The following is a 15,628-nucleotide window of genomic DNA, read 5'->3' as shown; positions in this document are numbered from 1 at the left end:
ACGCTTCTCCCTTCTTCTATTTGACTTCCCTCTGATAGGTCCGTCATTCGGTGTGACGCTCCTCCCTTTTCCTGTTTCAGTTCCCTTTGATAGGTCAGAGCGGTGCAGCTGTGACACTCCTCCCTTCTCTGATAGGTCAGGGCGGGGCAGAGATGTAGTGTGCTTAAAAATGGTTACAGAGCTTCGAACATACGAACTGTTGAAGCCTCAGAGTGTGCTTTAGAACGTTGAGGGTGCTTTTTATTTGCAGATGGGGCGTGGCCTACGGCCCAGATGGGCGCGGCTGAGACTGAGGGTGAGTAGTCCGAATAGCCTAGCCTACCAGGAGGACAGGCGTTCAGGACAGATGGAGTGAGCTTCAGAACGTCTGAGGGGTGATTTTATTTATATAGATTTAGAATATTGATAATGATGTGTAGAACTGTATATTTCATATATTGTGACTCAGTCACTTCAAGCATTTTTTTTAAACTTTTAGGAGTTTGAGGAGTTTTTTTTTAGTCAAAAAGGAATAACACAAAACCAAATGTAATGTAATCAAAGAACCTCTAAAATACAGCTCTGTTACTGTAGTTGGGGGGCTGACTTCCTATTCCCAGAAAACCTCAAGTGAAGCAGTGAGGTGGCCAAGATTAGGTGAGCTCATGCATTGACTGCAAGGATAAGAAATTCAAACCCGAGTCTCCAAGGTTCACAGCTCTGCTCAGCAAACACCCAGTCATTTGGCTGAGGTTGGAACGTCGTCACGCTCATGACAACCCAGCCAGAGGACCATATTACACTAAAGCTAAAGTAGTTAATGCACAACTTAGTAAGCTTAAAACGAAGGATCTTCACCATTTGCAGCTGGTCCGGAATACTGCAGTAAAACTTATCCACAGTGCTCGCAAATACGATCACATTACCCCACTACTACACGCTTCTCATTGGCTTCCTCTCTCCTTTCTTATCGTCTACAAGATTTTACTTATGGTCTTCAAGACATGTTTCACTGGAGATACCTCATTCCTTTCTTGTCTATCTCAAAATTCTCCGACTTGATCCCTCCATTCAGCATCGCTCAATTGTCCCTTCCTTTGGAGAAATTGCTCACTCTAAAATCTTCTTTGTGCAAGGCCCGGAGCTTTGGAACTGGCTTCCGGAACATGATACACCCCCTTGGAATGATTTAAATCTGAACTCAAAACCTATGTTTTCATGGAAGCACTCCATTGACCTCTGCTGCCTTATACGATGGTCAGGCACCAGTTGACTCTGAGAACACTCCCCTTCCTATTGTGTTTCCCTGCCCCCCCTTTCCTATTGTAGTTCTCCCCTTCTTCCCACTCTCTCCGAGTTGTCATGGTTGCTCTTCTCATATTCTTCTCTTTTCTTTATTAGCCTGTAAGCTGTTTAGTTGCTAGTAGAGAGCTGCACTGGAATTTTATTTTATGTACCATTAAATTCTTACGGGGATGGGTGGGGATGGGTTAAATTTTTGCGGGGACAGGTAAGATTTCTGTCCCCGTGCAACTCTCTAGTTGGTAGCCGATAGTCAGGATAGTAAGTTGTAAATAAACTTGAAACAAACACACAGTAACTGTTACCTCAGTGACATGACAGTGCATGTTATTTGCATGCTGTGTTTGGGGAGGGAACTGGGTGGGTTATGGGCAGACAACAGGTGTAGACTAAACACTGAAGTTAGCATATGTTACTACTGAGCGCTTAATTAACAGCCAGCCTTTGTATTTAGCACATAATTTTTGCTATTAAAATGTGTTACGTGCAAAAGCTTATTTTTAATAAAAACTCCCTTAATGCGCTGTGTCAGAATTTACCTAATTAAGAACAAAGCTCCCTGAGGTATGAGATTAGAACTATGGACAAGAATCCTTCCCGGTACCTTGAACACATCCACATGTGTTGCAGTGGGTCTGCAGACCAGCTGATGCTGCTCCTTAAAAAGCTCGGCCAGTCTGACGTGGAATGCGGCTTTGACCCGCTTGATGGCCTCCTTGTCCTGTGGCCACTGTCCACTGCCTTCCATGTGGCATATCACTGAGGAGAGAAGAAGCACTCATCAAACTACAAGCAAGAGCAGCAGGCAATCACTTCGGCATCAAGAAAAAGACACAAACAAAATGTTAAATTGAGACTGGAAGCTGAGGGGGGGGTCTCATCCAAGTCATCACACGTCTTATGGGTATATTCTTGTTTTACTGCATCTGTAAATCCTCTTTGATGGTCATGGTGAGAGGTGGAATACTAAAATATACTAATCCAACTCTATTAAGCTAATTTGCACAGCTGATAACACAACATGCTAATAATGCAAAAAAAAAATGCAACAATTAAATGGGTAAAGTGTTATGGATCTGATAAGCTGCCTCTCTGTGGTACCACCAAAGAGGTTTTACATATATTACATGCAGATACTTTTCTCTGTTCCTAGTGGGCTCACAATCTAAGTTTTGTACCTGATGCAATGGAGGGTTAAGTGGCTTGCCCAGGCTCACAAAGAGCTGCAGTGGGAATCGATCTTGATTCCCCAGGTTCTCAGCCCACTGCACTACTACTACTACTAATCATTATTAATCATACACAGCACTGTACACTTTATATGCAGGTACTTTCTCTGTCCCTGGAGGGCTCACAATCAAATCTTTTTGTACCTAGGGCAATGGAGAGTTAAGTGACTTGCCCACCAAGGTCACAAGGAGCTGCGGTGGGATCGAACCCAGGTCGGCAGACTCAAAGCTCGCTGCACTAACCATTAGGCTACTCCTCCACCCCATTAAGCTACTTAATCCGCAAACGAACCTTTTCCGGAGATGGGAAGGCGGCAGAACTAGAGGGCATGAAATGAGATTGAAGGGGGGCAGACACTTAAAAAAAAATGTCAGGAAGTATTTTTTCACGGAGAGAGTGGTGGGATGCTTGGGATGCCCTCCCGCGGGAGGTGGTGGAAATGAAAACAGTAACGGAATTCAAACATGCGTGGGATATACATAAAGGAATCCTGTGCAGAAGGAATGGATCCTCAGGAGCTTAGCCAAGATTGGGTGGCGGAGCTGGTGGTTGGGAGGCGGGGATAGTGCTGGGCAGACTTGTACGGTCTGTGCCCTGAAAATGACAGTTACAAATCAAGGTAAGATATACACAAAAAGTAGCACATATGAGTTTGTCTTGTTGGGCAGACTGGATGGACCGTGCAGGTCTTTTTCTACCGTCATCTACTACTCCTCCACACCATATAAAAACACATACAGAATGACTCCTCTCCAGCTGAACCAACATTTCTCTTCTAATACTCTGTGCCTACCCCACCCCAACGTTCTCAGTTCCATTACTGTCTTTGCTTCCATGATCTCCCTTGACGCCACGCATCCAACCCTTCTCCCATGAAAAAAATATCCCTTTTATGTCACTCCCAAAGTCTACGAGAAAACTGTTCATGTGGTGTGGACGTATACAAAAACAAACACCAAATTCCACAAAATGGCTCTGTACTAAGGGGGAAAGAGCTCAAAGACCAAAAATTTTTTTTTTTTTGTTACATTTGTACCCCACGCTTTCCCACTCATGGCAGGCTCAATGCGGCTTACATGGGGCAATGGAGGGTTAAGAGTCACAAGGAGCTGCCTGTGCCTGAAGTGGGAATTGAACTCAGTTCTTCAGGACCAAAGTCCACCACCCTAACCACTAGGCCACTCCTAAGGATTTGATCTCAAGGAGCTTAAATGGACCAAAATGGTCCTCTCTTCATCATAGGCAAAAAAAACCCCAGTGCTACAGATCTAAATAACTTTCATCGTCTGTGGTAGCTAAGCTCTATGCTGAATATGCATGATATTTTTTTTTGTTTTATTTTTTTTTACGAATACAGAAACAGTCAGTTATCCGTGCATAGAACACCACTGGAGCTTAACACGCTATCAAATTAACACTATTTCACTTATCTTAACAGAATAGACTCCCAAAGTCTATCCACCTTCAGCTTTTAACCATACTACTACTACTACTACTATTTAGCATTTCTATAGCGCTACAAGGCGTACGCAGCGCTGCACAAACATAGAAGAAAGACAGTCCCTGCTCAAAGAGCTTACAATCTAATAGACAAAAAATAAATAAAGTAGGCAAATCAAATCAATTAATGTGAACGGGAAGGAAGAGAGGAGGGTAGGTGGAGGCGAGTGGTTACAAGTGGTTACGAGTCAAAAGCAATGTTAAAGAGGTGGGCTTTCAGTCTAGATTTAAAGGTGGCCAAGGATGGGGCAAGACGTAGGGGCTCAGGAAGTTTATTCCAGGCGTAGGGTGCAGCAAGACAGAAGGCGCGAAGTCTGGAGTTGGCAGTAGTGGAGAAGGGAACAGATAAGAAGGATTTATCCATGGAGCGGAGTGCACGGGAAGGGGTGTAGGGAAGGACGAGTGTGGAGAGATACTGGGGAGCAGCAGAGTGAGTACATTTATAGGTTAGTAGAAGAAGTTTGAACAGGATGCGAAAACGGATAGGGAGCCAGTGAAGGGTCTTGAGGAGAGGGGTAGTATGAGTAAAGCGACCCTGGTGGAAGATGAGACGGGCAGCAGAGTTTTGAACCGACTGGAGAGGGGAGAGGTGACTAAGTGGGAGGCCAGCAAGAAGCAGATTGCAGTAGTCTAAACGAGAGATGACAAGGGTGTGGATGAGGGTTTTGGTAGAGTGCTCGGAAAGAAAGGGCCGGATTTTACGGATGTTGTAAAGAAAGAAACGACAGGTCTTGGCGGTCTGCTGGATATGAGCAGAGAAAGAGAGAGAAGAGTCAAAGATGACCCCAAGGTTTCGAGCTGAGGAGACAGGGAGAATGAGAGAGCCATCAACAGAAATAGAAAACGGGGGGAGCGGGGAGGTGGGTTTGGGGGGGAAAATGAGAAGCTCGGTTTTGGTCATATTTAATTTCAGGTGGCGTTGAGACATCCAGGCAGCAATGTCAGACAAGCACGCTGAAACTTTGGTTTGGATGCAAGGTGAGATATCAGGGGTGGAAAGGTAGATTTGGGAGTCATCAGCATAGAGATGGTAGGAAAAGCCATGGGATGAGATTAATGAACCAAGGGAAGAAGTGTAGATAGAAAAGAGGAGGGACCAAGAACAGAACCCTGAGGTACGCCGACAGGCAGAGGGATAGGAGTAGAAGAGGATCCACCAGAGTGAACACTAAAGGTGCGGAGGGAGAGGTAGGAAGAGAACCAGGAAAGGACAGAGCCCTGGAATCCAAGTGAGGACAGGGTATCGAGAAGTATGCTGTGATTTACAGTGTCAAAAGCAGCGGAAAGATCAAGAAGAATGAGGATGGAATATTGACCTCTGGATTTAGCCAGTAATAGATCATTGGAGACTTTAGTAAGCGCAGTTTCGGTTGAGTGGAGAGGGCGAAAACCAGATTGTAGTGGGTAAAGAATAGCCCCTCCTTTTAAATAAAAATGATTAGTTGCCAACCCCACCCCCCTACCCCATTACCTTTCATAGGTGGCACGTAGGCGGGACAGGGCTTGTTCACTAGAGGGAGCAAACATTTTCTGCTGTTCACCTTCTCATGAAAGGAATAGTCAGGCTTCACAGGGACAGGCGGGAACACCTAATGCAAAGAGAGTTCCTGTTATAAAGTAACCCAGGCCACACTTGACAAGATCTCAGAAATGGGATGACAGTAGCGACAATGAAATTTCATTCCAGAGACTTGCCATTCAAAATCAATGAGGCAGATATGATGCGTGTCACAGACTACACTGCTACCACTACAAACAGAAGCTCACCATTCATACATCAACCATGGTCTGAAATTATCAAGCTGGGATTCGATGGGGATATGCAGAAAACCCTAACTGGCTGGGTATCCCCAGAGGATTGGGTTGAAAATCTCTGCGCCAAGCGTTAGTAAAAGGGCCCATTAATTAGAGATGTCTTAGTATATTGCCAAATAATTATGCATAGATACATATTACATAAGTACATAAGTAATGCCACACTGGGAAAAGACCAAGGGTCCATCGAGCCCAGCATCCTGTCCACGACAGCGGCCAATCCAGGCCAAGGGCACCTGGCAAGCTTCCCAAACGTACAAATATTCTATACATGTTATTCCTGGAATTGTGGATTTTTCCCAATTCCATTTAGTAGTGGTTTATGGACTTGTCCTTTAGGAAACAGTCTAACCAATTTTTAAACTCTGCCAAGCTAACTGCCTTCACCACCGCCATCAACTCTTAGATTTGATTTTTCATCAGAAAAAGCAATTGTGAATAGTCATACGAAAAAGATCTTCATTAGTGGAAGGTGTGGGTTTTTTTTTTTTTTTTTTTTTTAATTTTTAGATATATAATAATTCTTGTATATGTTTTCTTACAATTAATAGTTTCAGTGACCTATATATCTAGAGGACCAAGACAGAACAGATGCTATTTACGTGCTTTTAATGACTGATGTGCAAAGCGTAGCACAATTCATACTGTCATATTTTTTATGTTTTGTATAGGGTTACCGCAGAAACAGATGGGGTTCACAGTTTCCAAAAAAAATTCAACACCACCAAAGGAAGTGGAAACACAACTTCAAGAGATCAATCCGAGACACCAGGGTGAGATGCTCCAGAAAACAAACTTTATTTGGACCCTACACGATCCGTGTTTCGGCTTTTAAAAAAGCCTTCATCAGGGGTCTATAAAATAACATATATATAATAATTAAATTAAAATCAGACAAAATATATAACAACAAATATAAAAACACACAATATATTAGATTAGTTAATAAATTAAATATAATCTATTAATTAAATATTTTTTTGAAAAATTAAAACATTAAAAATTAATTAAATTAGTAAAGATTCTATTAATATATCATCAGACAAACATCATAGATAATGGGAGTTAAATAAATAAATAAATAATATTAGAGGCTTTATAACAACATACCTCAAAAAATATTATATCTGTACCTCCATGGGTATATAATATTAATCCATAAATATCATCAAACATATAAACGGCGAGTGACCGACTCACTCGCAAATGCGCAGTAGAGACTTCCCTCTCTGTCCCGCCCCCGCATCAATACGTGATGACGAGGGCGGGACAGAGAGGGAAACTGCGCCGCCAAGGTTGATACCGCTCCCCCCCCACTCGCCCACCCGAGGTCGCCGCTACCGTTACCCCCCCCACACACACACACACACACCCGGCCCGGGCCCTCTCTCCGCTACTAAACTTACACATCCATTCGCCGGAACGCAGCACGCACATCAGCTGAGCTGCCGTCAGCCTTCCTTCCCTGCCTGTGTCCCGCCCTCGCTGACGTTACGTCACAGGAGGGCGGGACACAGGCAGAGAAGGAAGGGCCGACGGCAGCTCAGCTGATGTGTGTGCTGCGTTCCAGCAAATGGATGTGTAAGTTTAGTAGCGGAGAGAGAGAGGTCCCGGGCCGGGTGGAGGGATGGCGGCGACCCCGGGGGGGGGGGGGGGGGAGGACGGTAGCGGTGGTGACCTCATGGGGAGGGAGGGGGAAGGAAGGAAAACCCCAATACCAGCCCGTTTTTACGGGCTCAACGGCTAGTATAAATTAAAACCCAAAACACACACCGTGTAGGGTCCAAATAAAGTTTGTTTTCTGGAGCATCTCACCCTGGTGTATCGGATTGATCTCTTGAAGTTGTGTTTTCCACTTCCTTTGGTGTTGTTGTATAGGGTTACCCCATGCGGCCACCTTGGGTTTCAATTTTTTTTTTATTCTAATTACTGTTTTCACTACTTCCTGTTAGGAAAAGAGATAATAGTAGGACTCAAGATTATCATCTGTGTAACTAACGAACATATACTGGACTCACGTCAGTGTAGCGGAGTGCTGGGTGTATGCCCTGGACCGAGGTCACGGTCAAGGGTAGCCCCTCCAGGCTCCAAAGCTTCCGGCTCAGGTCATCATAGGAATTCACTGTGCTGAGCATCTGCTCCTCCCCAGTCCCTGCTGCCTGCAAAAATCCAGTAGGCAGAAGATTAAATACCTGTTCACTATTATGCTGTGCCCCTCCTTGGCAGCTTCTCTTATCAGCTGGATAATAGTTTTCTTAAGTATAATCCCCCCTCCCATTTAAAAACCATCGAAAGATCAAAAGTCAGATACATAATGCCAGGCCACCCATCCGGAGGTAGCTGCCCGTGACTCCTGTGGAGGAGTGGCCTAACGGTTAGTGCAGTGGGCTTTGATCCTGGCAACCTAGGTTCAATTCCCACTGTAGCACCTTGTGACATTGGACAAGTCACTTAACCCTCATTTGCCCCAGATACCAAAACTTTGATTGTGAGCCCTCTAGGGACAGAGAAAGTACCTGCATGTAATGTGTACAGCGCTGCATTCATCTAGTAGCACTATAGAAATGATTAGTAGTAGATTCTGAAATACTGCAGTGGTAAAACCATGCTGGCTCTTTCATACTTTCACTAGCTACACCCTCTCCAAAAGACATTACACGATGTGATACCCGCAAGCGAGTCTTCTCCAGAGTAGCCCCCACACTCTGGAATGCATTACCTGAAAGGCTGCGCTTAACACAAGACCACCTCTACTTCAGAAAGCAGGTGAAAGCTTGGCTCTTCAACCAAGCCTTTAACGGAAGAAGTAACTAAACTTGTTAGTCTCACTCGCACACACAAGGATTGACTCGGGCTGCACATACTGCAGCTGGACATGTTTATCCACTCCTACCCTTTCCTTCATTGAAGCTATTGCTACACTACGGTGCTCTTCTCTGTTCTGACAGTGGAAGTTTATACCTTTTATGAAAGTTTTTTTCTAACGCACTAGGTTCCACTTTCCTCTGGGCGAGTCTCCCACCCATACGTTATCCCCCAGTGATTTCTAGGACACTGCAGCCACACTCCCATAGGTCCCACAGTTCCTAGAAAGCACTCACAGACTCAAAACACAAACCACCTGGATTCTTCATCAGTCCAGGACAGCAGAGCCAAAAAATTAATAGGTTTATTGTTACAGTAAAACAGTGAACGTTTGAAAAACCAGGTGAAAAGGTACAGCAAGTAATAACAGATAACCAAAACAGGGATCAACATTAAAACTAACACTTGTTGGGCAGGCTTATACAGTCTGTGCCAGAGCTGGTGGAAGGAGGCGGGGATAGGGCTGGCCAGACTTACACAGTCTGTGCACTGAAGAGGACAGTACAAATAAAAAAAGTAGCACATATGAATTTATCTTCTTGGGCAGACTGGATGGATCGTGCAGGTCTTTTTCTGCCGTCATCTACTATGTTTACTATGTTTTTACTACCTGGGTAGCACCCGGGGAGTTTCAGGAAATAACTGCTCACAACTCTTGAACAGGGTCTCAGGACAGAGATGTTTCTCCTCTGTACCCCCAAGCTGAGACTAAAGAAAATCCAGTACCTCTTGGCTAGATTTGAGCTATGCCCAGGGCACCAACTTTGAAAGCACCTAGCCAATGGTACTGCAAGTTCCTTTTTTTTTTTTTTTTTGCAAAGCTAAATTGAAAAAGAATGCACCAGCTTTAAAACTGAAAACAAACACCATTGAGAGAAATACATTTCAGGAAATAATTCCGTTCAGAGGCTTAAAAACCCATTGTTTCATCACAGAGACAAAGCCCCGATACACCAGAGGAGGCAAAACACGCATATTAGCAGAACACCTATACAGCTACTAAATGTAACAGAATGACAAATACAAGTACAAAACAATAATATAACATGACATTTATTTGATATACTGCCTATTAAAACATGGTATAAAGGCTAAATACTACTACTACTATTACTACTTATTTCTATTGCGCTACTAGACGTACGCAGCGCTGTATACTTGAACATGAAGAGGCAGTCCCTGCTCGACAGAGCGTACAATCTAATTAGGACAAACAGGACAAATAAGGGATACGGACAAAGGTTAGCAAGATTCCGGAATCCCAAAGAGTAGCAAGATTCCATGCAGAATCCCAAAGAGTTGCAAGATTCCGGAATCCCAAACGCTACTACTACTTATTTCTATAGCGCTACTAGACGTACGCAGCGCTGTACACTTGAACATGAAGAGGCAGTCCCTGCTCGACAGAGCGTACAATCTAATTAGGACAAACAAGGGATACGGACAAAGGTTAGCAAGATTCCGGAATCCCAAAGAGTAGCAAGATTCCATGCAGAATCCCAAAGAGTTGCAAGATTCCGGAATCCCAAACGCTACTACTACTTATCATTTCTATAGCGCTACTAGACGTACGCAGCGCTGTACACTTGAACATGAAGAGACAGTCCCTGCTCGACAGAGCTTACAATCTAATTAGGCCAGACAAACAGGACAAACAAGAGATAAGGGAATATTAAAGTGAGGATGATAAAACAAGGGTTCTGAACAAGTGAATAAGGGTCATGTTTTGGTGTTCGTACGGAATGGTTAACTGACTGTGAGCAGAAAACCTGCTATTAAATTTATATATTTTTGATACTGTTTCACGGTAGTTCTATTATAAAGTTTCAATTTACTGTTTTCAAGTTTATCTCATTTATTGTATATATGTTTATATTTGGTTATTTTACTATTGTTATGGTGTTAACAAAATTGTAAGTTTTATGTTAAACGGTACCTGCTGTACACCACCTTAGGTGAATCTCGTCATAAAGGCAGTTTATAAATCCCAATGCCAATAAATATGTATATCTATATTACACACACAGAAAACAGGAGGAAGGAAAGAAGCAAAAATGGAAAAACCAAAGTTGGACAGCTGCAGGCAAACGAATCCCATGAACCCACAACCCAACACTGGTTGGTTGCTGGGGAGGGAGACGGTCTAGAACTAGAGATGGAACCTTTTTTAGTGCCCTGAAAGAAAGCATTACCTGGACAGAAATGAGATTTCTGGACATCGGATTCACCAGGCCTGTAGCGTCTCACCTCCCTAACCAGGGCTTTAGAAAACCTGAAACTAACTTTAGCGCAATCCTCAGGCAAACGTTGGTATTTAGAATCCTAGGATCTTTAACCAACTTCTCCAGGTCTTCCCCAAAAAGCAAGCTCCCCCTAAAGGGAAGCTTAGCCAAGCGGGACTTAGAGGCCACATCAGCCGACTAATGTCGCAACCAGAGCCATTTCCAAGCAGAGACCATAACCGCCATCTGGTTAGCCGATGCCCTAAACAAGTCAGAGGGCATCTGCCACACAGGACAAAGCCCGCCTCCAGAGAAGGCATAAACTCAGGAGGCATTTCCAGTTGTTGTGCACAAGATAAGCCCGAACCACATAGAAGGTACAAATAGCAATCTGCAGACTAAGAGTCGCAATTTGAAAAGGAGGACTTTACGGTAGACTATCTTGCAGTCATGTACAATCCACAGGGTAATAGTCCGTTTAGTTACAGCTGTAATGAGCATCCACCTTAAGGAGACCCAGTTTCTCCACCTCCATAGGGAGTATGGCGAAAAGCTTAGCCATGGCCCAGGCCATCCCGAGAGTAGCTTCTGGAGAGTCCCACTAAGCCACAATAAGCTCATTCATAGCCTCGTGAATGTGAAGGATTTAGCGTGCTTTTTAGTGCCAGACATAACAGAGGGGCCTACAGACGGCCCCTGAGCTGAAGCAGAATACAAAGTACCTCCACAGCCTTAGTAATTAGTAAAGAAAGCTCCTCCTTAACAAGACGTCTGGCCGCAGAAGTATCATCCCCTTCAGACCCTGGCTCTGTGTCCTCGGCCAAGCGACGGGCCTCAGAAAGCCCGGAAGCACTCGAGGCTTTCTCGGACCCATGCGGAGATGGAGGGGCAAACTCTTCAACTAGCCTTATAAAATCAATTCTCCTCCTCTTAGACAGGGGGGTCCTCCTGAATAGCCTCAGGCTGAGCAGGTAGCTGCTGGTGCTGGGCAGACTTATATGGTCTGTGCCAGAACCGGTGGTGGGAGGCGGGGCTGGTGGTTGGGAGGCAGGGATAGTGCTGGGCAGACTTATACGGTCTGTGCCCTGAAAAGGACAGGTACACATTAATTGATTTGATTACTTTATTTCTTGTCTATTAGATTGTAAGCTCTCTGAGCAGGGACTGTCTTTCTTCTATGTTTGTGCAGCGCTGCGTACGCCTTGTAGCGCTATAGAAATGCTAAATAGTATTAATAGTAGTAGTAGTACAAATCAAGGTAAGGTATACACAAAAAGTAGCACATATGAGTTTATCTTGTTGGGCAGACTGGATGGACCGTGCAGGTCTTTTTCTGCCGTCATCTACTATGTTACTATGTTTCAACAAAAACACACACCTGATGCAAAAGCAAAACGAATTCAGGGGGAAAAAAAAAGGGGAAGGAAAGGGAAATGGGACCTGATATACTGCCTTTTTGAGGTTTTTGCAACTACATTCAAAGCGGTTTACATATATTCAGGTACTTATTTTGTACCAGGAGCAATGGAGGGTTAAGTGACTTACCCAGAGTCACAAGGAGCTGCAGTGGGAATCGAACTCAGTTCCCCAGGATCAAAGTCCACTGCACTAACCACTAGGCTACTCCTCCACAACAGAACTGCCCATCACAGAAGGGGAATGAGACCCCTGCGAAGAACAGGAAAAAGCCTAAGAATTGGGCGGGAAAACTGCGGTGACGCACCTTCTGCGGGTTTCAAAATGGCGTGGAAAAGCCCATCAAAACTACTGAGTCGGACAGCACGGCCTCTGAGGAGCTGGGACCGCAAACAGGTCAGCCAACTTAAACTCAAAGGCTCCCAGTATCATGCACTGCCCTGAAGCGGTTCGTCCGCTGCCACATCAGGAACACCGCTTCACATGCTCTGCTGCCATAATAAAAGCCAGTACTCTCAGTCCGGGGGGTTCAAGGTCCCAGGCACAAGCAGCACCGCGTCTGTTCAAAAAGTACAGCAACTCCACAAACACCATATTGCCGGCCCAAATGACACTTCAAGAGTTATCTGTTTTCGTTTTGTTTACCTTTTTAAAGTAAGGAGGCAGGAGAAAAGGGAAGTGGAAGGCAGCAGAAAAGGGTGAACAGGGGGAGAAGGAAGAAACCTGTGCCTCCAGGTTTACACCATAGCTGAAACAGCCATTTGACCCCAAAAACCTGTAAACCTCTTTGGAAGGCCACGAGTTCACCCCAGAATCAGTCACAGGAAGCTATCTGCCTGCTGGAGATAGAGAATACTGGCTAAGGCTGGCTGCAGAGACCCAGATATAGCACAAAGTAGTGGTGCTCTCTATCTCTACCTGCTGGCAGATGGGCATAACCCCTTAGTCTGGACTGATCCTTTGGTGACTAATGTTAACAGAATTTAAAAATGTGAGACTAGATGCTAAAAATAAAATTTATAAGTTATGCATACAGGAAGTCTAGGTGGAAAAACTGCCTCCAAAACGGCAGGGCACTTTTATGCAGCACTGTAAAAAGTAGGAGAATCGTTTCATTAAGGAGAAAACCCAGTCTACTTACCAATTTTCCCACCTGGATCAGAGAGTCCAGCAGAGCCCCAGCGTAGCACACGGAATATTCTGGAATATCAGCATGGCTAAAAAAATTTTAAAAAATGTAAAACTATAGCAATTTTTTTTTAACTGAACTATGCCTTCAAAGTGCAGAGAAAGCTTAAAAGCTAAACAGAGTTTATGTTATGCATAAAACAAAGTTGCTTATCTCTGAATCTAAACAGTTCACTATTCAAAGAGTAGTTTATATGACCTGACTTGGCACCAAATGGATGGCATTTTCCAGAACTTTGTGGGAAAGGGCAAAAGCCTTTCAATACATGTGTGTGTCAGGTTCCATGTTTCTGCAATCCCATGGCTCCCCCTCAGTTTAATCTAAAAGCTCTGGCTGGGGAACAAGTCCAAAAGGGAGAGAAAGGTTGAATTAGGCTTACCTGCTAATTTTCTTTCCTTGAGTTCTTTCAGACCAGTCCAGATGATTGGGTCAGGGTCGCCGAGAGGGGGGGGACAGGGGGGACAAAATTCCCGGGGCCCGGGCCTCCAAGGGGGCCCGGCGCCACAGTCCCACCCGCCACCGGGCCCCTTCCACCCGAACCCCCGCCAGCAGAAGTGCTGTCTTCTGTTCTGACTCCGGCGTGCGCGGCCCACACAGATGCGCTCCTCTCAGCTGATCTTCGCTGTACTCTGCAGGGCTTCTGTGCGTCTGTGCGTCTGACGTGCAGGACGTCAGACGCACAGAAGCCCTGCAAAGTACAGCGAAGATCAGCTGAGAGGAGCGCGTCTGTGTGGGCCGCGCACACCGGAGTCAGAAGACAGCACTTCTGCTGGCGGGGGTTTGGGTGGAAGGGGCCCAGCCCAGTGGCAGAGGCGGGTGGGACTGTGGCGCCCGGCCCCCCTCGGGGGGGGGGGGGGCCTTGTCCCGGGCCCAGCCCCGTCTCTCGGCGGCCCTGGCTTGGGTTATGTCCCCCTACCAGCAGGTGGAGATCGTGAACTAATTATGATGTCATAACATAAAGTCTCCATGCAGCCCCCTTAACATTCAGTACTTAAAACTATCAAAAGCAGCAGGTCAAATGTGAGTGGAGAAGTGGCCTAGTGGTTAGGGTGGTGGACTTTGGTCCTGGGGAACTGAGTTCGATTCCCGGCACAGGCAGCTCCTTGTGACTCTGGGCAAGTCACTTAACCCTCCATTGCCTGCCGCATTGAGCCTGCCATGAGTGGGAAAAGCGCGGGGTACAAATGTAACAAAAAAAAAAACAAAAAAAAAACCCCAGAACTCCATAGAAGTAGACTAGCCACAACGCCACACAACTCAATGCAACTAAACAATGCAAGAATAAGAACTTGCATCTCTTATTTTTTTATTTTGTAAAGAAGGCTTATAATCTTCCAACATTGTGCTCTTATGCTCTTTGTCAAACACCATGAAAAAAAAAAAAAAAAAAAACACAGTTGGGTGGACTAGTCTGGAGGAACTCAAGGAAAGAAAATTAGCAGATAAACCTAATTCAACCTTCCCTATCGTCCCACCAGACCATTCCATATGCTTGGGATGTACCAAAGCAGTGTTTAATTAGGATGGGACCTAGCAATCCCTACCTCCAACACTCTAGCCCCTAGCAAGGCATCATTTCAGGCAAAAACATCCAATTTATAATGACAGAACAACAATGTAAGAAAACCCAAGTCGCTGTTTTGCAAATTTCCACTGGTGGGATAAGCATGTGCTCCACCCAAGAAGTGGCCTGTGCCCTTGTTGAATGAGATCTCAATTGCTGCAGAACAGGATGGCCTTGAAACACGTAAGCGGACATTATGGTTTCCTTAAGTCACCTAGCCACCATGGTCTTAAATGCCATACAGTTAATTCATTTATAGCCTGCCAATACCGATTGCGGGTTACAACCAAGAGACTAGAACCAAATAAGTCTAGGAAATACAAACAGATCCATTAAAACAATCACATAATCAAATTTTACAAAATAGGAACCTAATTCCGATAATAATCCTTACTAGTTCCTCACCACATGTTTATTAAAAATAAGAGTCTTCGATCTTTTCCTAAATTGACTATAAGTAATCAAATGCCTCAAACCAATAAAAAGAGCAGTCCATAAACTAGCAGCCTGATAAGCAAATAAACTAGTAAATAACTTTTTAGATGT

The 15,628-nt window shown here is 44.8% G+C and overlaps 1 protein-coding gene across 1 annotated transcript in view; it reads right to left on the bottom strand.

The window, feature by feature from the left end:
• NOL6 (nucleolar protein 6) overlaps positions 1–15,628 on the bottom strand; it is a 191,311-nt gene that overhangs the window by 83,428 nt on the left and 92,255 nt on the right. Inside the window, 4 exon segments of the mRNA XM_030191898.1 lie at positions 1,886–2,040; positions 5,483–5,600; positions 7,845–7,985; positions 13,471–13,546. Coding sequence (XP_030047758.1) covers positions 1,886–2,040; positions 5,483–5,600; positions 7,845–7,985; positions 13,471–13,546 — 490 coding nt within the window.

Source organism: Microcaecilia unicolor, chromosome 2, assembly GCF_901765095.1.
Source record: "Microcaecilia unicolor chromosome 2, aMicUni1.1, whole genome shotgun sequence".
Classification (NCBI taxonomy): domain Eukaryota; kingdom Metazoa; phylum Chordata; class Amphibia; order Gymnophiona; family Siphonopidae; genus Microcaecilia; species Microcaecilia unicolor.
Note: the sequence above shows the minus strand (reverse complement) of the source record. Positions and strands in the feature narration are given on the sequence as shown.